Below are 22,944 nucleotides of genomic sequence, written 5' to 3' on the forward strand. Positions count from 1 at the left end.
GATTTATAAAGGCCAACGTTCCAAAAGCCTTCTTCACCACCCTATCTACATGAGACTCCACTTTCAGGGAACTATGCACTGTTATTCCTAGATCTCTCTGTTCCACTGCATTCCTCAATGCCCTACCATTTACCCTGTATGTTCTATTTGGATTATTCCTGCCAAAATGTAGAACCTCATACTTCTCAGCATTAAACTCCATCTGCCAACGTTCAGCCCATTCTTCTAACCGGCATAAATCTCCCTGCAAGCTTTGAAAACCCACCTCATTATCCACAACACCTCCTACCTTAGTATCATCGGCATACTTACTAATCCAATTTACCACCCCATCATCCAGATCATTTATGTATATTACTATCATCGGCATAATCCCAGTACAAGAAATGCAACACACCAACAAGGGGTGGACAACCCAAGAAATTGTAGATCTGATGGAACAAAGAAGGTTAGTGAAGAATGATGAAGTGCAATACGGAGTGCTAAACAGACAGACCAGACAATTGTGCAATATTGCAAAGGAAGAATGGCTGAATCAAAAATGCAATGAAGTAGAAGGCCATTTTAACAACAGCAAAAAAATTAAGGAAATTACTGGAATTAAAAAAAACCTCTGCAGGATGCATAAGATCGGCAGACGGATCCATACTAATGGATGCAGATAAAGTATGTGAGAGGTGGATTTAGTATATAGAGCAGCATTTTGAAGATAATAGAGGGGAACCCCCAGATATTAAACACCCTAATTCTGGCCCACCTATTACTAAAGAAGAAATAACTAAAGCAATGAAAAGCATGAAACATGGTAAAGTCAACAGACCTGATGAAATTTCAATGAAAATGATACAAGCCCTAGAAGATCTGGGCATAGATATTCTTTTTGAACTACTTAATGGCATATATGAGTCTGGTGTATTGCCTGATGAACTCTTGAAATCAGTGTTTATAACTCTGCCAAAAATTCCTGGAACTATTGACTGCAAAAATTATAGAACAATCAGTCTCATGAGTCACATAATAATTTTGTTGAGAATAGTTCTGAGTCAGATTAAAAACAAATTAAGGCCAGAAACTTCTAAACTGCAATATGGGTTTATTGAGGTACTAGGAGCGCAAGTTTCATACTACAAATGCTTTCAGAAAGGGCAACTGAATATCAAAATAATGTCTTTTTATGTTTTATTGATTTCACTAAAACATTCGACAAAGTTCTCGCTAAGCTATACATTGATGGAAGGGACCAACAGCTGCTTCAAAATTGATATTGGAATCAAACGGCAGCGGTAAAAATTGATGATAATATAAAGCAGTTGGACTAAAATTCAAAAAGGAGTTAGACAGCAATGCATTGCCTCACCATAATTATTTTAATATCTATAGTGAAATGATTCTCAGAGAAACAGAAGACCTAGATGGGATAAAAATTGGAGGTGTTAACATCAACAATATAAGATACGCAAACCACCCTAATAGCAAGTGTTTCAGAAGACCTACAAATCCTCCTGGACAAAGTAGTACATACAAGTGTAGATTTTGGTCTAACCATCAACTATAAAACAACCAAACGTATGGTAATATCAAAACAGCGGGATACTCCCAACTGCCAATTGTACATCGGTAACCAAGAGATTGAACAAAAGACCAGCTTTAATTACCTTGGTAGCTTTATATCACAAGATGCGAGAAGTAAAGCAGAAATAAAAAGAAGAATTGCCATTGCCAAAATCAAATTCCACAAAATGAAACCCACTTTTAGCAACAGACACATTTCTATGACAACAAGGCTTAGGTTACTAAAATGTTACATCTGGCCAATCTTGCTGTATGCTTCTGAAACATGACTATAAATATGTCTTCTGTTGACTATAACACCAGAACTCCAAAGAAACTTAGAAGCAACAGAAATGTGGTTTCTTAGAAGAACGCTGAAAATATCACATAGAGATAGGGTAACTAATGAGACAGTACTCCAACGTGCCCATACAAAAAGATCTTTAATGAGAACATTAAATGAGAGGAAACTTAATTTCCTGGGCCATGTCATCAGAGAGGGAGAAATAGAATGCCTTACGTTACAAGGCTGTATGCTTGAGACACGCAGAAGAGGAAGACAGAGAAGAAAATATATGGACACTGTGAAAGAACTAATGAATCTAAATGTGCGAGATATCATTGGCGCTGCAAGGGATCGTTCGATGTGGAGAGCCTTGATCGCCCAAGCGAGTTACGCACAAGGCACATGAAGAAGAAGAACATAACCTCACAGCTCTTGAAATATTTAAGGCAAACCATTGCAGGCAATGGGGCTTTTGTCTTCATTTGGCGGAAAGACTTCCAGCCAGCTGCTTAAGGGTGGTGGTCAGGCAGGGCATCCTCCTACGGAACCCAGGAACAAGCCACACTGCTCAGAAGCATGCAGCAGGGGGTGAACCAAATTAATGGGACCATGAGGAGGTGGAATAAGGCAGAGTTTTCCCCCAGTGAGACCAACAGTGAATAGGTTGATGCTCAGCGTGCCTCTGCTTTCTCAAACAGCCCAGTCTCCCACCATGGCCACTCACTGGTGATCACAGTCCCTGCACAATATGTCACAATTCGTCTCTCCCTCTCCCCTTCCCTCCCAGTCTCGAAATCTCGCCATTGCCTGATGGCCGGTGTTTAGCAACTGGGCCTTGGATATTTAGTTTCTACCCATTGATGTGCAAAGTTATGTTATCCCTCTGCATGCTGCATGCCTGTAATGTTGCTGCAGCAAAGCTTTTCATTATACCTTTTGTGCGTACAGCAGTGATCTCTATTTTCATGAGCTCTTCAACATCTCCATCTATCAATGGTTGACATAGTTGAATCATCAAAGACCTCCACCAACGAGGACATACTCTCTTCTCCCTGATGCCATCAGGAAGGTGGTCCAGGAGCATCAGGACTCACCACACCAGGTTCAGGAACAGTTATTACCTCTCACCCATCGGGCTCTTGTACCAGAGAGGATGACTTCACTCACCCCATAACTGAACTGTTCCCACAACCTATGGACTCACTTTCAAGGACTTCATCTCATATTCTCCATACTTACTGCTTATTTATTTATTGTTGTTATTATATTTTTTTTATTTTCTTTGGTATTAGCACAGCTTGCTGTCTTTTGCACATTGGTTGGTCACCTTGTTGGGTGCTGTCTTTCACTGATTCCATTATGTTTCTTGGACATTGTGTATGCCCACAAGAAAATGACCCTCATGGTTGTACATGGTGACATATATGTACTTCGATGAATTTACTTTGAACTTTGATACAGCAATTCTAATGGACTCACCACCCACATCCCTCCCCAATTTCAGCAGTATCTACAGGAGGCGCTGCCTCAAGAAAACAGCATCATTCATCCGAGATCCCCACCATATGGGCCATGCCATCTTCACACGGCCTCCCTCAGGCAAGGGAATACTTCTTTGGTGAAGATACCGCACCCTGCATCAACCCATCTCCAATCGTCCTCCTCCTCTTGGAAACCCCGCCATGGTCTTCTGCTTTTTCATCTCTAATTGCTGACAAGAAACCAGCTGTCCCCTCCCCTCATCAAATCTAACACCCCACCCCCTGAACACACTGCCACCCCCACTCTGCTGCAATCCCAACTTCATCACCAAACCCTACTGTCAAGGAGGCGCTGCAGTCTGACAGACTGGCTTCTGCTTTACTGAGGCCAGGCCCCAACTCTCAAACACTTCCCCTTACTTACCCCTTGAAGAGGACTCCACTTTGGACCATCAAACCATTGCATCCCACACCAGCACCAACCTCATCAACTCTGGAGAACTCCCACCAACAAGGCCTTAAAGCAGGGGTTCCCAACCTTTTTTGTGCCATGGGCCAATACCATTAAATGAGGGGTCTGTGGATCCCAGGTTGGGAACCCTTGCGTTAAAGCTCTTCGTTTCTTTCTAGACCTGACCAGTTCCTCTCCAGCACCAGCACCACACCCTTCCATCCAGCAGAACTGATCCTCACACTCAACAATTTTCTAATGCTATCTCATTTGACTGCCTTCATGAGTACTCATCCATGGTTGAATATCAATTAAACTTTCTCTAAGCCCAAGGTGTAGTCATGGGCCCCAGCTATGCCTGCCTTTTCCTTGGCTACGTAGATCAGTCCATATTTTGAGCCTTCACTGGTAATGCTCCCAACTCTTTCTACGTTACTTTGATGTCTGTATTATTGCTGCTTCATGCACCCTGCTGAGCTTGTCAATTTCATCAACTCTACCTTCAGCTGCCACCCTGCCCTTAAATTCACTTGGCCCATTTCTGACACTTCTCTCCCCCTTCTCAATCTCTTTGTTTCCATCTCTAAAGATGGACTGAATATTGATATTTTTATAGAGCTATTGATTTTCACAGCTATCTTCACAATACCTCTTCCCAACATGTCACTTGTAAAAAAATTGCCATTTCCTTTTCTTAGTTCCTCAGTCTTAGCCATATCTGACCCTAAGAGGGAGCTTTCCTTTCCAGAACATCAGAGATGTCCTCCTTCTTCAAAGAATGTGGTTTCCCTGCCTCACCATTGATTCTGCCCTCACCTGCATCTTCCCCATTTCCCAGATACCAGCCTTCACCCGTGTGGTAAACCATGTATACCTGTCTGGACATGCCCCTCTGCTGACTGCTCCTGTGGCTCCTCCCACAGACCCCTGTATAAAGGTGATTGGGGCACTGCTCCTCCCTCAGTCATCCAACATGGTCATGCTCCATTTCTGCTGTTAATAAAAGCCTATCGTTCTTTATTCTACTTCCAGTCTCCTAGAGTTATTGATAGAGCATCAATTATGCCACGGTGTGGAAGGCCACACTCTTAGCCCTTAGATCAAAGGGACTACCGGTCTTAAAATGGATTCCATGTTTTAAAATCCCTGTTAATAAAATTGATGCTCCATCAATAACTCTAGGAGACTGGAAGTAGAGTAAAGAACGATAGGCTTTTATTAGCAACAAAAATGGAGCACGACAATGTTGGATGACTGAGGGAGGAGCAGTGCCCCAATCACCTTTATACAGGGGTCTGTGGGAGGAGCAACAGGAGTAGTCAGCAGAGGGGCGTGTCCAGACAGGTATACATGGTTTACCACAACCCGATCTTCCCATCGCCTTAACAGTGATAGAGTTTCGCTTGTCCTTACCTATCACCCAATGAGCCTCCGCGCACATTCTCCACAATCTCTGCCATCTTCAACAGGATCCTACCACCAAGCACATCTTTACCTCCCACCATTCTCCACTTCCTACATGGATCACTCCCTCTGTGTTTCCCTTGTCCAATCGCCTCTCCCCACTGCAGTGCTACACCTGTCCATTCACCTTCTCTCTCATTCACTCAGAGCCCCAAACAGACCTTCCAAGTGAAGCAACACTTCACCTGAGTGGCCTTCAACCTGATGGCATGAACAACAATTTATCTAACTTCCATTATTTTCTCTCCCCTGCCACCTTCTCTCTTCTTCCAATTCCCATTCTATCTCCCTTCTCACCTCTCCTTTTCTTCTTACCTGCCTACCACATCCCTCTTGTGTCACTCCCCCTTCCCTTTCTCTCCTGGTCCACCCTATCAGACTCTGTCACCTGTCTCTTCCCGGCCATCTATCTTCCATGATTTCCCTTCCTCCCCTACTCCCCTCTCTAGCCCCACAGCCTCCCTCCTTCCCCTGCAACTCCCCCTCCCTATCTCTGAAACCTCCCTTCCCATTTCTGTGCCCCCCTCCAGACCTGCCTCACTTCCCATATCCGTGACCCCCTCCGGCCCCTGCGTCTCTCCCCTTCTCTGTAACCCGCTCCCACGGCATTGAGTACAAAAGTTGGGATTACGTGACCACCCCCTACCCCAGGTCCTGTGTCACTCCATCCCTGAATCCTGCTACCAAGGCATTGAGTGCAAGTGGGTGGGTTTAAGCTGGAGAGGGCACAGGAAAGATTTGCCAGGACATTACTGGGACTGAAGGGAAAGAGACTGGACAGTGCTAGGACTGATCCCTGGAGTGAAGGAGGCCAAGCAGTGACCTGACAGAGGTTTGTAAAATCATGATTCTTTCTCCGCCAAGGGAGGACAGTCTAAAACTAGAGGGCACAGGTTTAAAGTGAAAGGGTAAAAGATTAAGGGGCCGGTTTAAAGGGAGCTGGGAGCTGCCAGAGGAAGTGGGGGAAGTGGCAATTAAAAGGCATTTAGGCAGGTTCACATGCGAGCTAATAGCGGACAAAGAGAACTAGCTCAGGAAGGCACCTTGGTCAGTTGGGCAGAAGGGCCGCCTTCTGAGCCAAGTTTTAATAATGAGTAAACATAAGCATGAACCTTGTGGAGAAGTACTTACTTGGAGCGAAAGCTATGAGATCAGTTGACTCGAGTGAGGGGGAGGTAATTGAAAGCAGCTGTAAGAGTCCACATCTGACATGTGGGAACGTTTGCAGAAGCAGCTGATCCAAGATCAGAACCAGCTTGTCCCATAGAGGGGGAAGGGATAAACATCGCAGCGCAAGTGAAACTTGGACAAACTTAATCAAAAAGAAAAAGGAAGTGTGTGTAAGTTTTAGAAAGCCGTAAAATCAGACAAGACCTTTGAAGAATATAGAGGAAAGAGCTCATGCAGGGCATTAGGAAAGCCAAAAGAATTTCTTGGCAAGTTGGATCAAAGATAATCCTCAGTCGTTTTACACTTGTATTCAAAATAAGAGGGAGGGGAGAGAGAGAGAGAGAAACAAAATGATGAAGGGGGGAACTTATTCTTTTAGAATGTGGGTCATGTTAGTAACTGAGAAGGACACCAAGAATAATGAAAGTAGTGTGGGTTATGATTTCAGACAAAAAGTAAAAGGATAACCAAAAGGGGCAAGTTGGAATAAAGAGAACCCTGGTGCATTTTATACCTATATTTGAAATAAGAGGATAACTAGGGAGAGAGGGTGACCACTCAGGGATAAAGGAGGAAAATATCTGTTCACTCAAAGAATGTGGGGCAAATTCTAAATAAGTAGCCAAGTAGGGGGAGAGTAATGTGGGGGATGCTAATTTGCTGGGGCATTCCGAGATTGAGAAGTTGGTGGTGCTGGGTATTTTGAAGATTATAATGGTGGATAAGTCCCCTGGGCCTGATAGGATCCATCCTAGGTTATTGAGGGAGGCAAGAGAGGAAATTGCTGGGACTTGATCAAAGTCTTTGAATCATCTCTTGCCTCAGGTTAGGTCTTGGAAGACTGGAGAGTTGCCAAAGTTGTTCCTTTGTTCAAGAAGGTAAATAGATATAAACCTGGAAACTATAGACTGGTTAGTCTCTCATCAGAGGTAAGAAGTTACTGGAAAGGACTTATGAGCATTTACGGGCAGACGACAAGGCAAGACATGACTCACCAAGTTGACTGAGTTTTACGGAGCGGGGACAAAGATTCACAACAACTTGGAGCTGGATGCCCTCAAAACCACTGAGATGCAAGTCGACCTCAGGAGAAATGCATCTCCTCACCACCAAATCATTGACGACACCGTTTCAACATGCCAGGCATCATTATTTCACAGGACCTCATGTAGGAGAACCGTATCACCTTCATGAACAAAAAGGCTCAGCTGAGGATCGATTTCTTGTGGCAGTTAGTGAAGTCCCATCTTCCGCAGAACATACTGTTCAATTCTACATTGCCACCACAGAGAGCATCCTCACATCAGCCATTACTGCCTTGTTCAGTGCAGCTTCCCCTCACAACATATAAAAACTACAGCAAACTGTCAGGTCAGCAGAAAAGGCCACTGGCTGTAGTCTACCAACACTGCAGGGCTTGTATGTGTCCAAAACTAAGAGGAGACCAGTAAAAATCATTGTGGACGCTATTCACTCTGCAAACTACCTTTCCCAAAAGCTCCCTTCTGGAAAGTGCTACAAGGCTATTTAAAAAAAAAACAGCCTTCATATCATCTTAAAGGTTTCTTCCCCTAGGCAGTTAATCTGATCAACCACTCTAGTTAATATCCCCTCACTCCTCTCTTTTTATTACACCTGTCACAGCATTGTAAACATTTTATATAATGCTGTTGGCATTGTAAATACATGCTGGCATTTATGCAGGTGTTTGATAAAGCAAGTTTTGCCACTGATAACTGGTGAGTAATAAACAGCAAGACAATTTAGAACTGTTTTGCTCACTGTGGTTTCAAACATTCAGGCTTGAAGATGCCAAAAACATACAAGAGTATAAATCAAGTAATTTCACAACTTCAACAAGTTAGGAACCACAAAGAATTTGAAGGTATCAGCAATGATTTTGAACATTGCAGTTAGAAGACTTAGAGGAGTCAAAAGCACTGTTTGAAGGTAGTCCCCTATCTGCACTAGGCACCCACACTGACCTTGTTCATTTGCAGTCAATCAACAGAACACATCAGTGTACACTGGAGAACTATAACTAATTCTGGATATCTATTTAGGAACTAATACATAGTACTGTAGTAGTTTTGGTAGTGTTCTAATTTAGACTGTATTTCATTTGAATACATAATTTCTTACTCAGTTAATGGTAGTTTGTCTTTTTTTAACACATTGTTAAACTACTTGCACGGAACTTAGGCTAATTGGGGTAGCTGTTTAATTGGGACAAAATATACTGGTCCTGATGTGTCCCAGTTAACTGGAATCCATAATGTGTATATGACAGATAGTTAATTGGGACCTATATATAATACAAACAGTGCATTAATAAGTGGGTGAATTAATAAGTTTTCTGATAACACAAAGGGATTGTAGACAGTGTATGGGGCTGTCAAGGGAGAGAGTGGCATACAGATCATATATAGATAAGATTGGAGAAATGATCAACGCAGTTTAAATCAACACACACAAGATGCCGGAGAAACTCGGCAGGTCAGGCGGCATCTATGGTTTCAGGCCAAGATCTTTCTTCAGGACTGGAAAGGAAGGGGGAGGACACCAGGATAAAAAGGTGTTGTGGAGGGAGGGGGGAAGGGAAGGAGGGTGGTTAGGAGGTGATAGGTGAGCCAGGTGGGTAGGAAAGGCCAGAGAGGAAGAAATCTGATAGGAAAGGAGAGTGAACCATAGAAGAAAGGAAGGAAGAAGAGGTAGGAAGCCAAAGTAGGGAATAGAAGAGGGGAGGGGATAGGACATAAGAGGAGGCCATGGACTGACATGTTAGAATGGGAACTGGAATTAAAATGTTTGGCACTGGGAAGTTTACTTATGGCAGATGGAGTGGAGGTGTTCAATGAAATGCTTTTGTAGTTTGTAGTTTAATCCTGGCAAGTGTGAGGTGTTGCACTTTGGGAGATCACATGTAAGGAGACGGTACATTATTAATAAGATTGTAGGATATAGGAGCAAAATTAGGCTATTTAGCCCATCGAATCTGCTCATCATTTCATTATGGCTGATCCATTTTCGTTCTCAGCCCCAGTCTCCTGCCTTTTCCCCATATCCCTTCATACCCTGACTAATCAAGGATCTATCAACCTCTGCCTTATATATACCCAATGACTTGACCTCCACAGCCGCCTTCGGCAGTGAATTCCACAGATTCATCGCACTGGCTAAAGAAATTTCTCCTCATGTCCACTCCAAAACGATGCCCCTCTATTTTGAGGCTGTGCCCTCTTAGACCCCTCCACCACAGGAAACATCCCCTCCACAACATATGATAGGTTTCAATGAGGTCATTCTTCTGAATTCCAGTGAGCAGAGGCCCAGAACCATCAAATGCTCCTCATATGACAAGCCTTTCAATTTTGGAATCATTTTCGTAAACTTCCTTTAAACCCTCTCCAATGTCAGCACATCTTTTTTTAGATGAGGCCCAAAACTGCTCATGATCGTCCAAGTGAGGCCTCACCAGTGCCTTATAAAGCCTCAACATTACATGCTTGCTTTTATATTCCTGTCCTCTCAAAATGAACCCTTGACATTGCATTTGCTTTCCTCACTACCAACACAACCCATGCAAATTAACTTTTAGGCAATCCTTCACGGGGACTCCTAAGCACTCATCGCACCTCAGATTTTTGAAATTCCTCTCCATTTAGAAAATATTCTATGCTTCTATTTCTTCTACCAAAGTGCATGATCATACACTTCCCAACACTGTATTGCACCTGCCACTTCTTTACCCATTCTCCTAATCTAAGTCCTTCTGTCCTTCCTCAAAACTACCTGCCCCTAAACCTATCTTTGTATTGTCTGAAACATGACCACAAAGCCATCTATTCCATCATCCAAATCATTGACGTATTGCCCAAAAGTGGTCCCAACACAGACAGCTGTGGAATACCACTAATCAATGGCAGCCAACCAGAAAAGGCTCCCTTTATTCCCATTCTTTCCCTCCTGCCAATCAGCCAATATTCTATCCACTCTAGTACCTTTCCTGTAATACCTTGCGCACTTAACTTGTTAAACAGCCTCATGCATAGTACCTTGTTAAAGATCTTCTGAAAATCCAAGTACACAACATCTGCCGATTCTTCCCTGCCTATCCTGCATGTTATTGTATTTCATCAAAGAATTCCAACAGATTTGTCAGGCAAGATTTTTCTTAATGAAACCATACTAACTACAGCCTAGTTTTTCATGTTCTACCAAGTACGTAATAGTCAACTCCAACATCTTCCTATCTACTGAAGTCAAACTAACGGGCCTATAATTTCCTTTCTTCTGCCTCTCTCCCTTCTTGCCGAGTGGAAACTTTTGCAATTTTGCATTCCTCCTGAACCAATTGATCCTTGATAGGTCGTTACTAATATCTCCACAATCTCCTCAGCCACCTCTTTCAGAACCCCCTGGGGTATATATCATCTGTTCCAGGTAACTTACCTACCTTCAGACCTTTCAGTTTCCAAAGAATCTTCTCCCGAGTGGTGGTAACTTCATGCACTTCCACCCCCGGCACTCTCGAACTTTTGGCATACTACAGCCTTCCACAGTGATGCAAGCTTCCACCATTTCTTTTTCTCCCATTATGACCTCTCCAGTATCATTTTCCAGTCGTCCAATATCTACTCTTGCTTATCTTTTACACTGTTTGTGGGTGTGTGTGTGTGTGTGTGTGTATTGTTGGTTAGTTTTGGATAGGTATATGGACAGGAAAGGAATGGAGGGTTATGGGCTGAGTGCAGGTCAGTGGGACTAGGTGAGAGGAAGTGTTCAGCATGGACTAGAAGGGCCGAGATGGCCTGTTTCTGTGCTGTAATTGTTCTATGGTTATATATATAGAAACTTTTTGGCATCCTCTAATATTATTGGCTTACCTTCATATTCCATCTTTTCCTTCTTTACTGCTTTTTTAGTTGCCTTCTGTTGGTTTTTAAAAGCTTCCCAATCCCCTCACTTCCCACTAATTTTTGCTCTATTATATGCCCTCTCTTTGGCTTTTATGTTGGCTTTGAATTCTCATGTAAGCCATGGTTGTGGCATCCTGCCTTTGGAATACATCTTCCTTTTTGGGATGTATATATCCTGTGCCTTCCAAATTGCTGCCAGAAATTCCAGACGTTGCTGCTCTACCATCATCCATGCTAGTGTTCCTTTCCAATCAAATCTGGTCTGCTCCTCTCTCATGCCTCTGTAACTCCCTCTACTCCACTGTAATACTTATACATCTGACTTTAGCTTCTCCTCAAATTCCAGGGTGAATTTGATCATATTATGATCACAGCCCCTAAGGGTTCCTTTACCTTAAGCTCTCTAATCAATTCTGGTTCATTGCACAGCACCCAATCCAGAATAGCTGATCCCTTAATGGGCTCAACCACAAGCTGCTCTAGGAAGGCATCTCACACTCTAGAAACTCCCCCTCTGGGGATCCAGCACCAACCTGATTTTCCCAATCTACCAGCATATTGAAATCCTCCATGGCTATCATAACACTGCCCTTTTGACATGCATTTTCTATCTCCTGTTATAATTTGTAGACCACACCTTTACTACTGTTTGGGGGCCATATATAACTCCCATTGGAGTACTTTTTTACCCTTATAATTCCCTACCTCTACCAACATGATTCAACACCTGCTGACCCTATGCTACCTCTTTCAAAAGATTTGGTTTCAATTTTTCCCTACATTAATGGAAGAACCCTTAACAGTTATTGATGTACAGAAGGGTCTTGAGAGCCAAGCCCACAGCTTCTTGAAAGTGCCAGGTGGCTAAAGCGGTAAAGAAGGTGTGCGGTATGCTTGCCCTCGTTGGTCCGTAAGAGTTTATGCTGCATCTCAATAAAAACGATGGTCAGGCTGCTCTTGGAGTATTGTGGTGCCCCGTTGCAGGAAGAATGTAGGGGACTTTGGAGAAGGTGCAGGATGCTGCCTGGATTTCAGGGTGTGAGCTGTAACGAGTTTATACAGACTGGGGTCGTTTTCCTGGAGTAGCGGGTGCTGAGGGAGGGGAGATCTGATAGAGGTTTATAAAACGATGAGAGGCACAGATAGAGTAAAATGCCCAAGGGCATGCGTTTAAACTGAGAGGTTATACAATACTTTCAAAGGAGATGTTCAGGCAAGTTAAGAGTGTGGTGGATGCCTGGAATGAGCCGCCTGGGGTGGTGGTGAAGGCAGATGCGACGGAGGCATTTAAGACGCTTATAGGAAGGCACGTGGATGTGCAGGAATGGAGGGATATGGAAATTGTGTAGGCAGAAGGGATCGAGATTAACATCGGGGCTGAAGGCCCTATTACTGTGTTCTGCTGGCGTGGTTTCAATGTCCTAATGTAGGGGCACAGTTACAATGTCTTCTATGCCTTCACCTATATCTCTGTGAATCGCCTGGCCTGTAAATCTCTCTGGCAAATACTCCCCTCCCGTCTCCATAACCATCCCAGCTCCAGCCCTATGCACCCACTCCGTCTCTGGTGGCACCTCCCCTTCCGATTAACATCGCCATCTCCGGGTCCTATTCTTCCCTACACTCCACTCTGTCTCATTGCCCCCCCCCTCCGGATCCTAAGCCGTCCCTATCTCTATTAACCCCACCCTCCCATTTATCCCTCTCTGTTTTCGTGACCTGCTCGCTCCACTATACCCTCCCTGACTCTGAAAACCCCTCTAGCCCCTGCAACTCACCCCATCTCCCTCCCTCCTCCCTCCGAGCCTTTTTCCTGCCAGACATCAGTTATGCATGGTCTGATGACCAATTTCCTGAGCTGTTTCTGCTCTTCGGCCAATTCCCAGCCGACCCGCGCTAACCAGAAATTATGTTGATTCCAGGCACTGACACGTCCCTGGATACTTAGCCCTTCTGTCTACAGTCCCCTCCATGTCCTCGTCCAACTCCTCCCCCAACCCATTTCTTCTCCTCACTCACACCATCCTCCCCTTCTCACTCCCCATTTCCATCCCCTACTCCAAGCCATCAGCCTGTTACTCTTCGCACCATCCTCCAACTCATCGTTCTCCTCCACTCCCTCCAGCACTTCATCCTTCTCCACCCCGTCACCTCTCCTCCTTCCAGTACTCATCCACCGCTTCCTTGTCCTCTTTCTCTGCCCTCCCTCTTTAGTTTACCTACCACACACTTTCCACTTCCTCCCTGAACCTCCCCTCCTGCTTCATGAATCCCACTCTATCCTTCACCTCAACCCTCCCCATCTTCTCAATCCTCCCTCCTCTCCCTCTCCCATCCCGCTCTTTTCTTCCTGTTTCCATCCCCCCACCTTACTCTCACTTCCCTCCATCTCTCCCTCCCACCCTCTTCCCCCTCCCTCCTCGCCCAGCCTTGCACATTCCACGCCCTTCCTCTCTCGTCCTCCGCGCCGACCCGACAATTGACGTTTTGGGGAAGTTTGATAATTTAGTGACGCTCCCTTCCGCTGCCCACACGGAAAAGGCGCGGTGGTGGCAGACGGGCCGAGCGGCGGCGCTGCAGCGGCTGGCGGAGGAACGGTGTCGGGAGCCGAGGTAGGGGGGAGAAGAGGAGCGGGGCGGAGGGGGGTCGCTGACAGCGCAAACTAACAAAGTACAGGCAGACTCACTGTCGAGCCGTATCCAGCCACACACACAGATTTAAACACACCTATTCACAGAAGCGCCGACACACAAACGGACTGTACATACAAGCTAAGAGATATCCGAAGAGGGGGTCCCAGTGATTAGACACACTACCCTCTCACACCCAACCCCCTACCCCGGTACGTCGTCCCCTTCCACCACCACCCCCACTACCGACCGGTCGTCGAACACGTCCTCTTCCCCCATCCTTCTGGGATAAGAAGCCAAGTTACATGCTACTTTGAAGCCCTCATTCAGCTGAATCTCTTCAGGTGTCCGTGCCCTCGCCATGTCTGTAACGGGGCAGGAGTGGGATGTATACGACAAACAGAGGGTGGTGAACCGGGGGAACCCGGTGGAACACGTTCACTAAGCAACCAGAAATAACTAAAATCAACACGGCCCTTCCCTGTCACGTGTAAATTGTTGTCTCCTACACTCTCTCTGTACGCTGACAGGTAACTCTGACTCTCCCTCGAGACGGATCTGTGCACTGACCGGCATCTCTCAGCCTCTCTCTCAGGGGGGAGATCTGTGCACTGACCGGTGTCTCTCAGGGGGAGATCTGTATACTGACTGGTGTCTCTCAGTCCCTCTCTCCCAGGGGGAGATCTGTGCACTGACCGGTGTGTCTCAGTCACTTTCAAGGGGATAGCTGTGCACTGGCCGGCCTCTCTCAGGGGAGATCTGTACACTCACCGATGTCTCTCAGTCCTCCTCAGGGGGATATCTGTACACTAGCCGGTACTTCTCAATCCCCCCACCTCCCGGGAGAGATCTGTACACTGACCAGTGTCTCTCAGTCCCTCTCTTTCGTGGTGAGGGGGATATCTATGTCCCTCAAGTGGTGATCTTTGTGCACCGATCGGCCGCTCAGTTACTGCAGCCTGTGTTTACTGCGTGTGGGCCTCTGACACAGATTGATTCCAGTATTTTCTATATTCTGCTTTTAAGTACTGCTGAGGTACGAGATGATTTTGGTTTGTCAATGACCGATTGTTCTTTCGTTCTGGGACATTGTCCTCCCCCTCTGTCCAAGTGTGTCCCGTGGCGAGGTCACTGCTCCAGTTCCACAGCTGGGGCTGTGTGAACGGCGAACGCCTGGTAGGCAGACAGTGCGGAGGCAGGCACTTCGGCCCATCTTGTGCGTACTGACTCAACCTATTTCCCAAACCACGCGTCCACTCTCCGCCTTGGAGATTCAAGCGCTCATCCGAATACTTGAGTCTCATTCTCCAACAGTTTCTTAGGCAGCGAGTTCCAGGTTCCATCCCTTCTCTGGGGGGAAATATCTTCCCTCGCAACCCCACCCCCCAGATCCCCTCTGAACCTCCTCTCCTCTCATCCCAAGTCCTCTGTTTTCAGATACAGGAAAGGAGTCTCCCATTGCCCACCCGATCTGTCTCTCCTCCCTCAGTCTCTTCGCTTCGGGGAGAATACGTTTAAGCTGTTCCACTCTCTTTGCATCACACAGTGTAGAATATAGATCATTGCAGGGGCTTCTGCCCACAATGTTACATCTATTCTAAGATCAATCGAACCCTTTCCTCCCATGCAGTTCTTCATTTCTTTCATCTACATGCCTATGAAGGAGCCTCAATTGTCCCCACTGTATCTGCCTCTATCACCTACTCTGGCAGTGTGTTCCACGCACCCACCTTTCTGACATCTCCCTATAGATTTGTCCAAACAACATAAAATTATGCCCCCCTCCTATTAGGTAGCTCCATCTGGAAAAATATCTACGGCTGTCCACGATCTATGCCAGTCGTCATCTTGGACATCTATCAAGTTATCTTCCTCCTCCTTCGTTTCAAAGAGAAAAGCCCCAGCTCACCAAACCTTTCCATAGAACACTACAGGCCCTTCAGCCCTCCATGTTGTGCCGACCCATAAAAAGGTACTAAACCCACACTACCCCATAACCCTCTATTTTTCTTTGATCCATGTGCCTGTCCAAGAGGCTCTTAAATACCCCTAATGTTTTAACCTCCACCACCATCCCTGGCAAGTCATTCCAGGAACTCACAACCCTCTGTGTAAAAAAACTTACCCCGATGTCTCCCATGAAATTCCCTCCCTTAATTTTGTACATATGCCCTCTGGTGTTTGCTATTGGTGCCCTGGGAAACAGGTACTGACTATCCACCCTATTTATGCCTCTCATAATCTTGTAGACCTCTATCAAGTCCCCTCTCATTCTTCTACACTTCAAAGAGAAAAGTCCTAGCTCTGCTAACCTTGCTTCATATGACTTGTTCTCCAAACCAAGCAACATCCTGGTAAATCTCCTCTGCACCCTCTCTAAAGCACTTCTCCACTTCCCCCCTAAAACAAGTCGGCCAGTACTGAATAGTATTTCAAATGTGGTGTAACCAAGATTTTACAAGGCTGCCAGAGTAACTCGTGGCCCTTGAACTCAATCCACAAACTAATGAAAGTCAACACACTATACAACTTTATAACAATCCTGTCAATTTTAGGGATCTAAGGGCATGGAAACCAAGATCTCTCTGCTCTTCCACGCTGCGAGGAATCCTGCCATCAACCCAATATTGTTTTCAAGTCAGAACTTCCAAAGTGAATCACTTCAGACTTCTCCGGATTGAACGCCATGTGTCACTTCTCAGCTCTGCATCCTGTCAATGTCCTGTTGTCAACTTCAACAATCTTCCACACAGTCCACACCACCACCAACTTTCCATCATCTGTACATTTACTAACCCACCCTTCCACTTCCTCATCCAAGTCATTTATAAACATCACAATGAGCAGTGGTCCCAGAATAGATCCCTGTGGAACACCACCGGTCACCGACCCCCCCAGACAGAATACAGTCCCTCTACAACCACCCTGTCTTTTATGGGTAAGCCAATTCTGAAACCATGCAGCCAAGTTTCCCTGGATCTCATGTCTCCTGACTCTAAATGACCCCACCATGGGAAAACCTTGTTGAATGCCTTAGAAAAACCCACATCCACTGCTCTACCTTCATCAATTTCCCACCTCAAAGAAGTCAACCAGGCTCATGGGGTATGACCTGCCCCTCACAAATTCATGCTGAATACCCCTAATCAAACTCTAAAAATCCTTTCCAATAGTTTGCCCATCACTGATGTTAGACTCAGTGGTCTATAATTCCCAGGATTATCTCTCTTGAACAAAGGAATAATATTTGCCACCCTCGGATCCTCTGTTACTACACGTGGTTAGTGAGGATGCAAATATCATTGCCAAAGGAACAGATATTTCTTTCCTTGCTTCCTGTAGTAAACTGAGATACATCTTGTATGGTTCCAGGGGTCCTTATTTATCATGACATTTTCCAAAAGTTCCAACAGGTCCTTGTCGACATGTTTTAGCATACCGTATCAGCTTGTCCTATGCTGTGCACCTCTCACTACTGAACACTGAAACAAAGCATTCATTAAGGACCTCCAGTACCTCCTCCTACTTCAGGCGCGTTTTCTCCTTTATCCCTGATTGATCCTGCTAGAACGCCTTGGTTTTCCTTAATCCTACTCACCAAGGCTTTCTCATGCCCTATTCTAAATCAATTCTTACGTTCCTTCCTGGCTACTTTGCAACTTTCAAGAGCCACGTGTCACTCTTGCTTTCTAAAACTTAAATAAGCTTCTTTCCTCCTCTTGATTAAACGTTCAACTTCTCATCAACCATGATTCCTTCACCTTGCTTCAATAGGACAAAGATATCAGAACCCCATGCAAGTTCTCCCTTCGAAATTCCATATTTCTGTTGTGCATTTCCCTGAGTACATCTGTTCCCAATTTACACTACCGAATAGCATCATAATCTGTTCTCCCCAAATCCACCTTACTCCTAACTCTGTCCAAGGCTATGGTAAAGGTCAATCCCAGCCTTCCTGGGTGACCAAAACAGCACACATTATTTCAACTGCAGTCTCACTAATGTCTTATACAGCTATCATGTGATTCCCAGCTCCTGTACTCTGTTGCACTGACAGAGACAGGGATGGGTGTAAGGGAGAGCAGGGGTCAGAAACAGAAGGGATGTAGGGGAGGGAGAGAGGGTGTCACAGAGACTGAAAGGGGTGTAGGGTGAGGGAGAGAGCATGTCACAGAGACAGGGAGGAGTGTTGGGGGGGAAGAAGGGGAAGGGTTAAAAAAAAAGCACCCGTTATGGTTTTATAAACTTCCCTTATATCATCCCTCCAGATCTGGCACATAACAGGAATCCCTCTCCAGCTGAATCATTGTCATCCTGACATATCCTGGGGTCGCCGATGGCGGAGGGAACAATGGAAGCAACTGGAAAGCCCAAGCAGTCGGTCAAAGGGGCAAGGGGCGAGGAGGTGGATGGAAATCCAGCAAGGGTGAATGGGGACCTGAATGACAACAAGGCCCTGATAAATGTAAAGGAGATGGAGGAGGAGGAGGAGGACGAGGGCAGAATATGCAACTTCTGGAGGACCAAGAGGAGATTTTTCTGGCTATCGATCTGCAGTGTGATCTTCGGGTGTTCCTGTGTCGGCATCTACGCACTCGTTAGTGCCGTAAAGGTGAGTTTGTACCCCACCCCTGTTACAGAGTCACCAGTTAGTTTACAGATCTTCCCCAAGGGAGACAGACTGAGAAACACCGGTCAGTGTACAGGTATCCCTTGACAGAGAGGGACTGAGAGACACCAGTTAGTTTACAGATCTCGAGAGAGAGAGCAAGGGACTGAAGGACGAGAAGAACACAAGACACAAGAACAGTATCAGGCTATGCAGTCTATCAAGTCTGCTTCACCATTCGATTGTGGCTGATTTATTTTCCTCTCCTACCCTCACTCTTTAACTGTTGACACCCTTACTAATCAAGAACAATGATCAACCTTTGCTTTGTACGCCCATCGACGTCTGCAAAATTGGCCACAAAGCCATCAATTCAGTCAACCAGATAATTAACACATGATGTGAAACATAGTTAACCCAACACTAACCACTGCGGAACCAGCAAAAGCCCCCTTTATACCCATTCTTGGCGTTCTATCAGTTGGCCAATCATTTTGTCAGCCAAGACTTATTCTCAAACTGACTTTAACCTATTTTATTGTGTGCCCCCAAGTGCTTCAAAACTTCACCCTTATTAATTAAGTCTAACATTTTCTCAACTACTTAAGTCAAGCTAACTGGCCTGTAATTTCCTGTGTTTTGCCTCCCTCATTTCTTAAAATGTGGAATATTTGTGATTTTCTTTGTATTAGTGATTATAATCACTTCTGCCCGAAACACTCAAATTTCTGGCATGCTACTGGAGTTCTCCCACAGTGAAGACTGACAAAGTAATTATTCAAGTTGTCCCCCATTACTTTCTTTGCTGTGTCATTTTCCAGTGGTCCAATATCCACTCTTATACATATATCTGACACTTTCTGGTATCCTCTTTGATATTATTGGGCAGGGTTAACTTCATATTTTGTCTTTTCTGTCCTTACTGCTTTTTAAGTTGCCTTGATAGTTTCCCACTATTTGTTGTCACCCTTTTTGCTTTTATGCTGTCTTCAACATCCCTTATCAACCACTGTTACCTCATTCTCCTTTGGAATGATACCAGTCAGCATACAGATCTCACACAGAGAGAGTGACAGAGAGCGACCAGTCAGTGTATAGATCTCCAAGAGGGAGGGATACCAGTCAGTGTACAGGTTTCCCCTGAAAGAGACTGAGAGACACTGTTCAGTGTACGGATCTCCCTCTGCGAGAGAGGGACTGCGAGACCCTGGTCTGTGTGCAGGTTTCCCTTAGGGGAGAGGGGGACATTATTCAATGTACAGATTTCACCCCCACCCCAAGAGAAAGACAGAGCCACCTGTCCGTGTAGATTCCTCCTGAGAGAGGGACAAGAAGACAACTGGTCAACGTGCAGATCTCCCTCTGAGCAAGAGGGAGTGAGGGGCATGCAATCCATTGATAAATCTATAGTTCAAATGCATTTCACTGATCACATTACTCAGAAAACAAAAATGGGGATTTCCAGATTTTGTGGGAGTGTCATTCAGTAATGAAAGTAATAAATGCTCTAAGCACATTCCTGTCATATGACTCACTGCTGTACTTCTGTGACGTTTTCTTTAAAACTCATAAATGCCTGGTTTAGATTCCAGTCTGTAATGCACACGTGGGAAATCCTATTCTACTCATAACCCCATAATTCCAGATTAGATCCCAGCCTAGATCTATTCTATATATATATATATATATATATATGTTATTCTATATATAATCCCCAAGCCTCTGGATTAGATCCCAGCCTGTAACTCACTCCTGGAGATTTGTTGTTCTGTATTTCAACCCCCTGAAAGCTTAGATGAGATCCCACCTATAACACATTCCAGGGGACTGTAGCCAAAACTCTGACGCCAATCTCCCCCATCCCCACAGGCAACAGAGCGGAAGATTCAAGGCGACGTGGAAGCAGCGAGGAAGTTGCGTCGACGGGCGGTGAAGTTCAGCCACCTGAGTTTCCTGGTGCTGGTGGCCAGCGTGCTGCTGAGTCTGCTGTTCATTGTCATCGTGTCCTACCTGGTGCGGCTAGCAGAGTAAGGTGGAGAGCTGAGCGAGCCTGGTCCAGAGCAGGATAACAAGCACTCGCCACCCTGCTCTACACCCTGAGGCAGGGGGGCCTGCTTCCAAGACTGAACCCAGCATTATGGCGTGACTGTTACTCTGAGCCCCACCTCCCACTGGCACTGACCAACTGCAACCGCTGGATTAGTGCCATTGACAGTATTATTGGGAACTGGGGGAAACTGTTACTGGTGGGGTTCAGTGGGGGGGGGGTTGATTATTTATACTTAACTTATATATCACTGGTTAACAATGCAAGATTAGCTGAAATAAACAATTTTGGCAAATGTGGTGTGGAGTGGACAGGGTGTGGGGGTTGCATGGAGAGAGAGTGGCGGGAGGGAGGGCGAGGCAGGGGGGAGGGCGAGGTGGGGGTCTGGAAAGAGAAAAAGGTGTCTGTAAACGCTAAAGGGTACTTAGGAGGGAGGTTAGACTGTTAAATCGCCTAACCGCCATTCTCATATCTCCCCCAAATGACTTTTGTACTCCCCTCCCTTCAGAGCAGTTTCCCAGGCGTGTGAGGCGAGCTCTAGACACAAACCAGCCCTGGGTCCACTTGGAGGAACCAAATGTTCTGTGAGTTAGGCCGCCTGAGAAACCTTCGCAGCATTCATTTAAGCAAGGTCATTTTAATTAAATGCATTGTACATCCTGCACCCAGGGCGGGGGAGGCAATGGGAAGAAACAGACCAAGGAGGAGTCATGGAAGGGGAGGTGGAGAGGTGGAAAAAAAGGAAATTGGAGGAAGGGAGGGAGATGATGGGTTGTGCAAGAGTGGGTATAGTGGGGAGCAGGGAGGGTGTGACAGGAGCAGAGGGATGAGGGGAGGGTGAGGAGGCAGTGCCTCATGAAAGGAATCGTCAGAACCAAACCATGCGACAAGTACAAAACTGAACGAGTTAGTAAAAATATATATTATCCGGTAAAAACGAGGCTGTACAGTGCTGTGGGGGGGGGGGGGGGGTGGTCAGGAGAGAGGGAGGATGGAGGGAGGCAATATAGGGAGGTGGGGGATGGAGGGAGTGAGGGCTGGGGGACCCTATCCCTCCTCCCCGGCGAAGAAGGCGTCAAGCTCGGACAACCGCTGCCTGAGCAGCCGCTCCAACTCAGGCGCCTCCAACCTAGAGCGGTCTCCACGCAGCCCCGGGCCACCCCCTTGCACCAAGCGCAGTTTCTGCCGCAGCCGTCGCTTGCGGGGGAGGCTGCCGTCCTGGAATTGCACCGTCCGCTTCAGCCGCCGCTGGCTGGTCAGCACCAGCAGCCCGTTCCGCTCCACCGGCTCCTCAAAGATGGTCTCAAATGGGCTGGTGGTATAAAAGGAGAGAAGTAAGAAACTCGTCCCACACTCCTGGGTGAAGCTCCTTCACACTGTCCCGTCACACACTTCTGGGGTGAGACACAGGGTGAGGCTCTGTCCACACTGTCTCGTCACAGACTCCCGGGGTGAGAAACAGGGTGAATACTGTCTGGTCAAACAATCCAGGGTCAGACACAGAGTGGAGCTCCCTCCATAGTCATAGAGTTATAGAGCACTGCAACGGAGGAAGAGACGATCTAGTCCGTACCAAACTATTATTCTGCCTAGTCCCGTCCCATCCATGTACTTATACTAATTTCTCTTAAGTGTTGAAATCAAACCAGCATCCACCACTTCCTCTGGCAGCTTGTTCCACCCACTGAATGAAGAAATTCCCTTTCAGGTTCCCCTCAGATATTTCACCTTTCACCCTTAACCTGTGGCCTCTAGATCTAGTTTCATGCAACCTCAATGGAAAGCCTACTTACATTTATACCATCAGCATCTTCTATACCTCTATCAGATCTCCCTCATTCCGGTATACTCCAGAGCACAAAGTCCTAACCTATTCACTCTTTCCCTGAATCTCAGGTCCTCGAGTCGTTGTAAAATTTCCCTGTACTCTTTCAATTTTTAGACCTCAACAATGTCATGCACATCTTCAACATAACTCTTGTACTCAGTATTTTGATTTATGGCCAGTGTGCCAAAAGCTCTCTTTACAAACCTAACTACCTGTGACACCACTTTCAAAGAATTATGGTTCTGTATTCCCAGATCCCTCTTTCAGGATCTATGAACTTGGACCCCAAGATGCCTCTATTCCTCCACACTTAAAAATCCTATGAATAACCCTGTAATCTGCCTTCAAATTCTACTTTCCAAAGTGCATTGCTTCACTTTTCCACACTGAATTACATCTGCAACTAGAGCCCAGCTGTACATCCTAACAATGTATCCCTGTAATTACTTTAATACCACCAACCTTTGTGTCATCTGCACACTTACTACCCTGCCCTTCCATTTCCCCA

At 45.9% G+C, this 22,944-nt stretch overlaps 2 protein-coding genes across 6 annotated transcripts in view; one reads left to right on the forward strand and one right to left on the reverse strand.

Annotated features, from left to right (window-relative positions):
• The window catches only part of LOC132382779 (transmembrane protein 265-like), a 47,714-nt gene extending 26,859 nt beyond the window's left edge, over nucleotides 1-20,855 (forward strand). For 2 of the 3 annotated variants that reach the window (XM_059953239.1, XM_059953240.1), the window contains exons 3-4: nucleotides 18,221-18,564; nucleotides 20,431-20,855. In XM_059953239.1, coding sequence (XP_059809222.1) covers nucleotides 18,289-18,564; nucleotides 20,431-20,592 — 438 coding nt within the window. In that variant the 5' untranslated portion in view covers nucleotides 18,221-18,288 and the 3' untranslated portion in view covers nucleotides 20,593-20,855. Of the gene's footprint in view, nucleotides 1-13,206; nucleotides 13,935-18,220; nucleotides 18,565-20,430 lie in introns of those variants that run through there. The other variant, XM_059953238.1, reaches the window with a different exon arrangement.
• A 655-nt stretch (nucleotides 20,856-21,510) lies between these two features.
• Nucleotides 21,511-22,944, reverse strand: part of prr14 (proline rich 14) — a 38,384-nt gene continuing 36,950 nt past the window's right edge. For all 3 annotated transcript variants that reach the window (XM_059954049.1, XM_059954050.1, XM_059954051.1), the window contains exon 10: nucleotides 21,511-21,920. In XM_059954049.1, coding sequence (XP_059810032.1) covers nucleotides 21,656-21,920 — 265 coding nt within the window. In that variant the 3' untranslated portion in view covers nucleotides 21,511-21,655. The remainder of the gene's footprint in view (nucleotides 21,921-22,944) is intronic.

Source organism: Hypanus sabinus, chromosome 29 (assembly GCF_030144855.1).
Source record: "Hypanus sabinus isolate sHypSab1 chromosome 29, sHypSab1.hap1, whole genome shotgun sequence".
Taxonomy (NCBI): domain Eukaryota; kingdom Metazoa; phylum Chordata; class Chondrichthyes; order Myliobatiformes; family Dasyatidae; genus Hypanus; species Hypanus sabinus.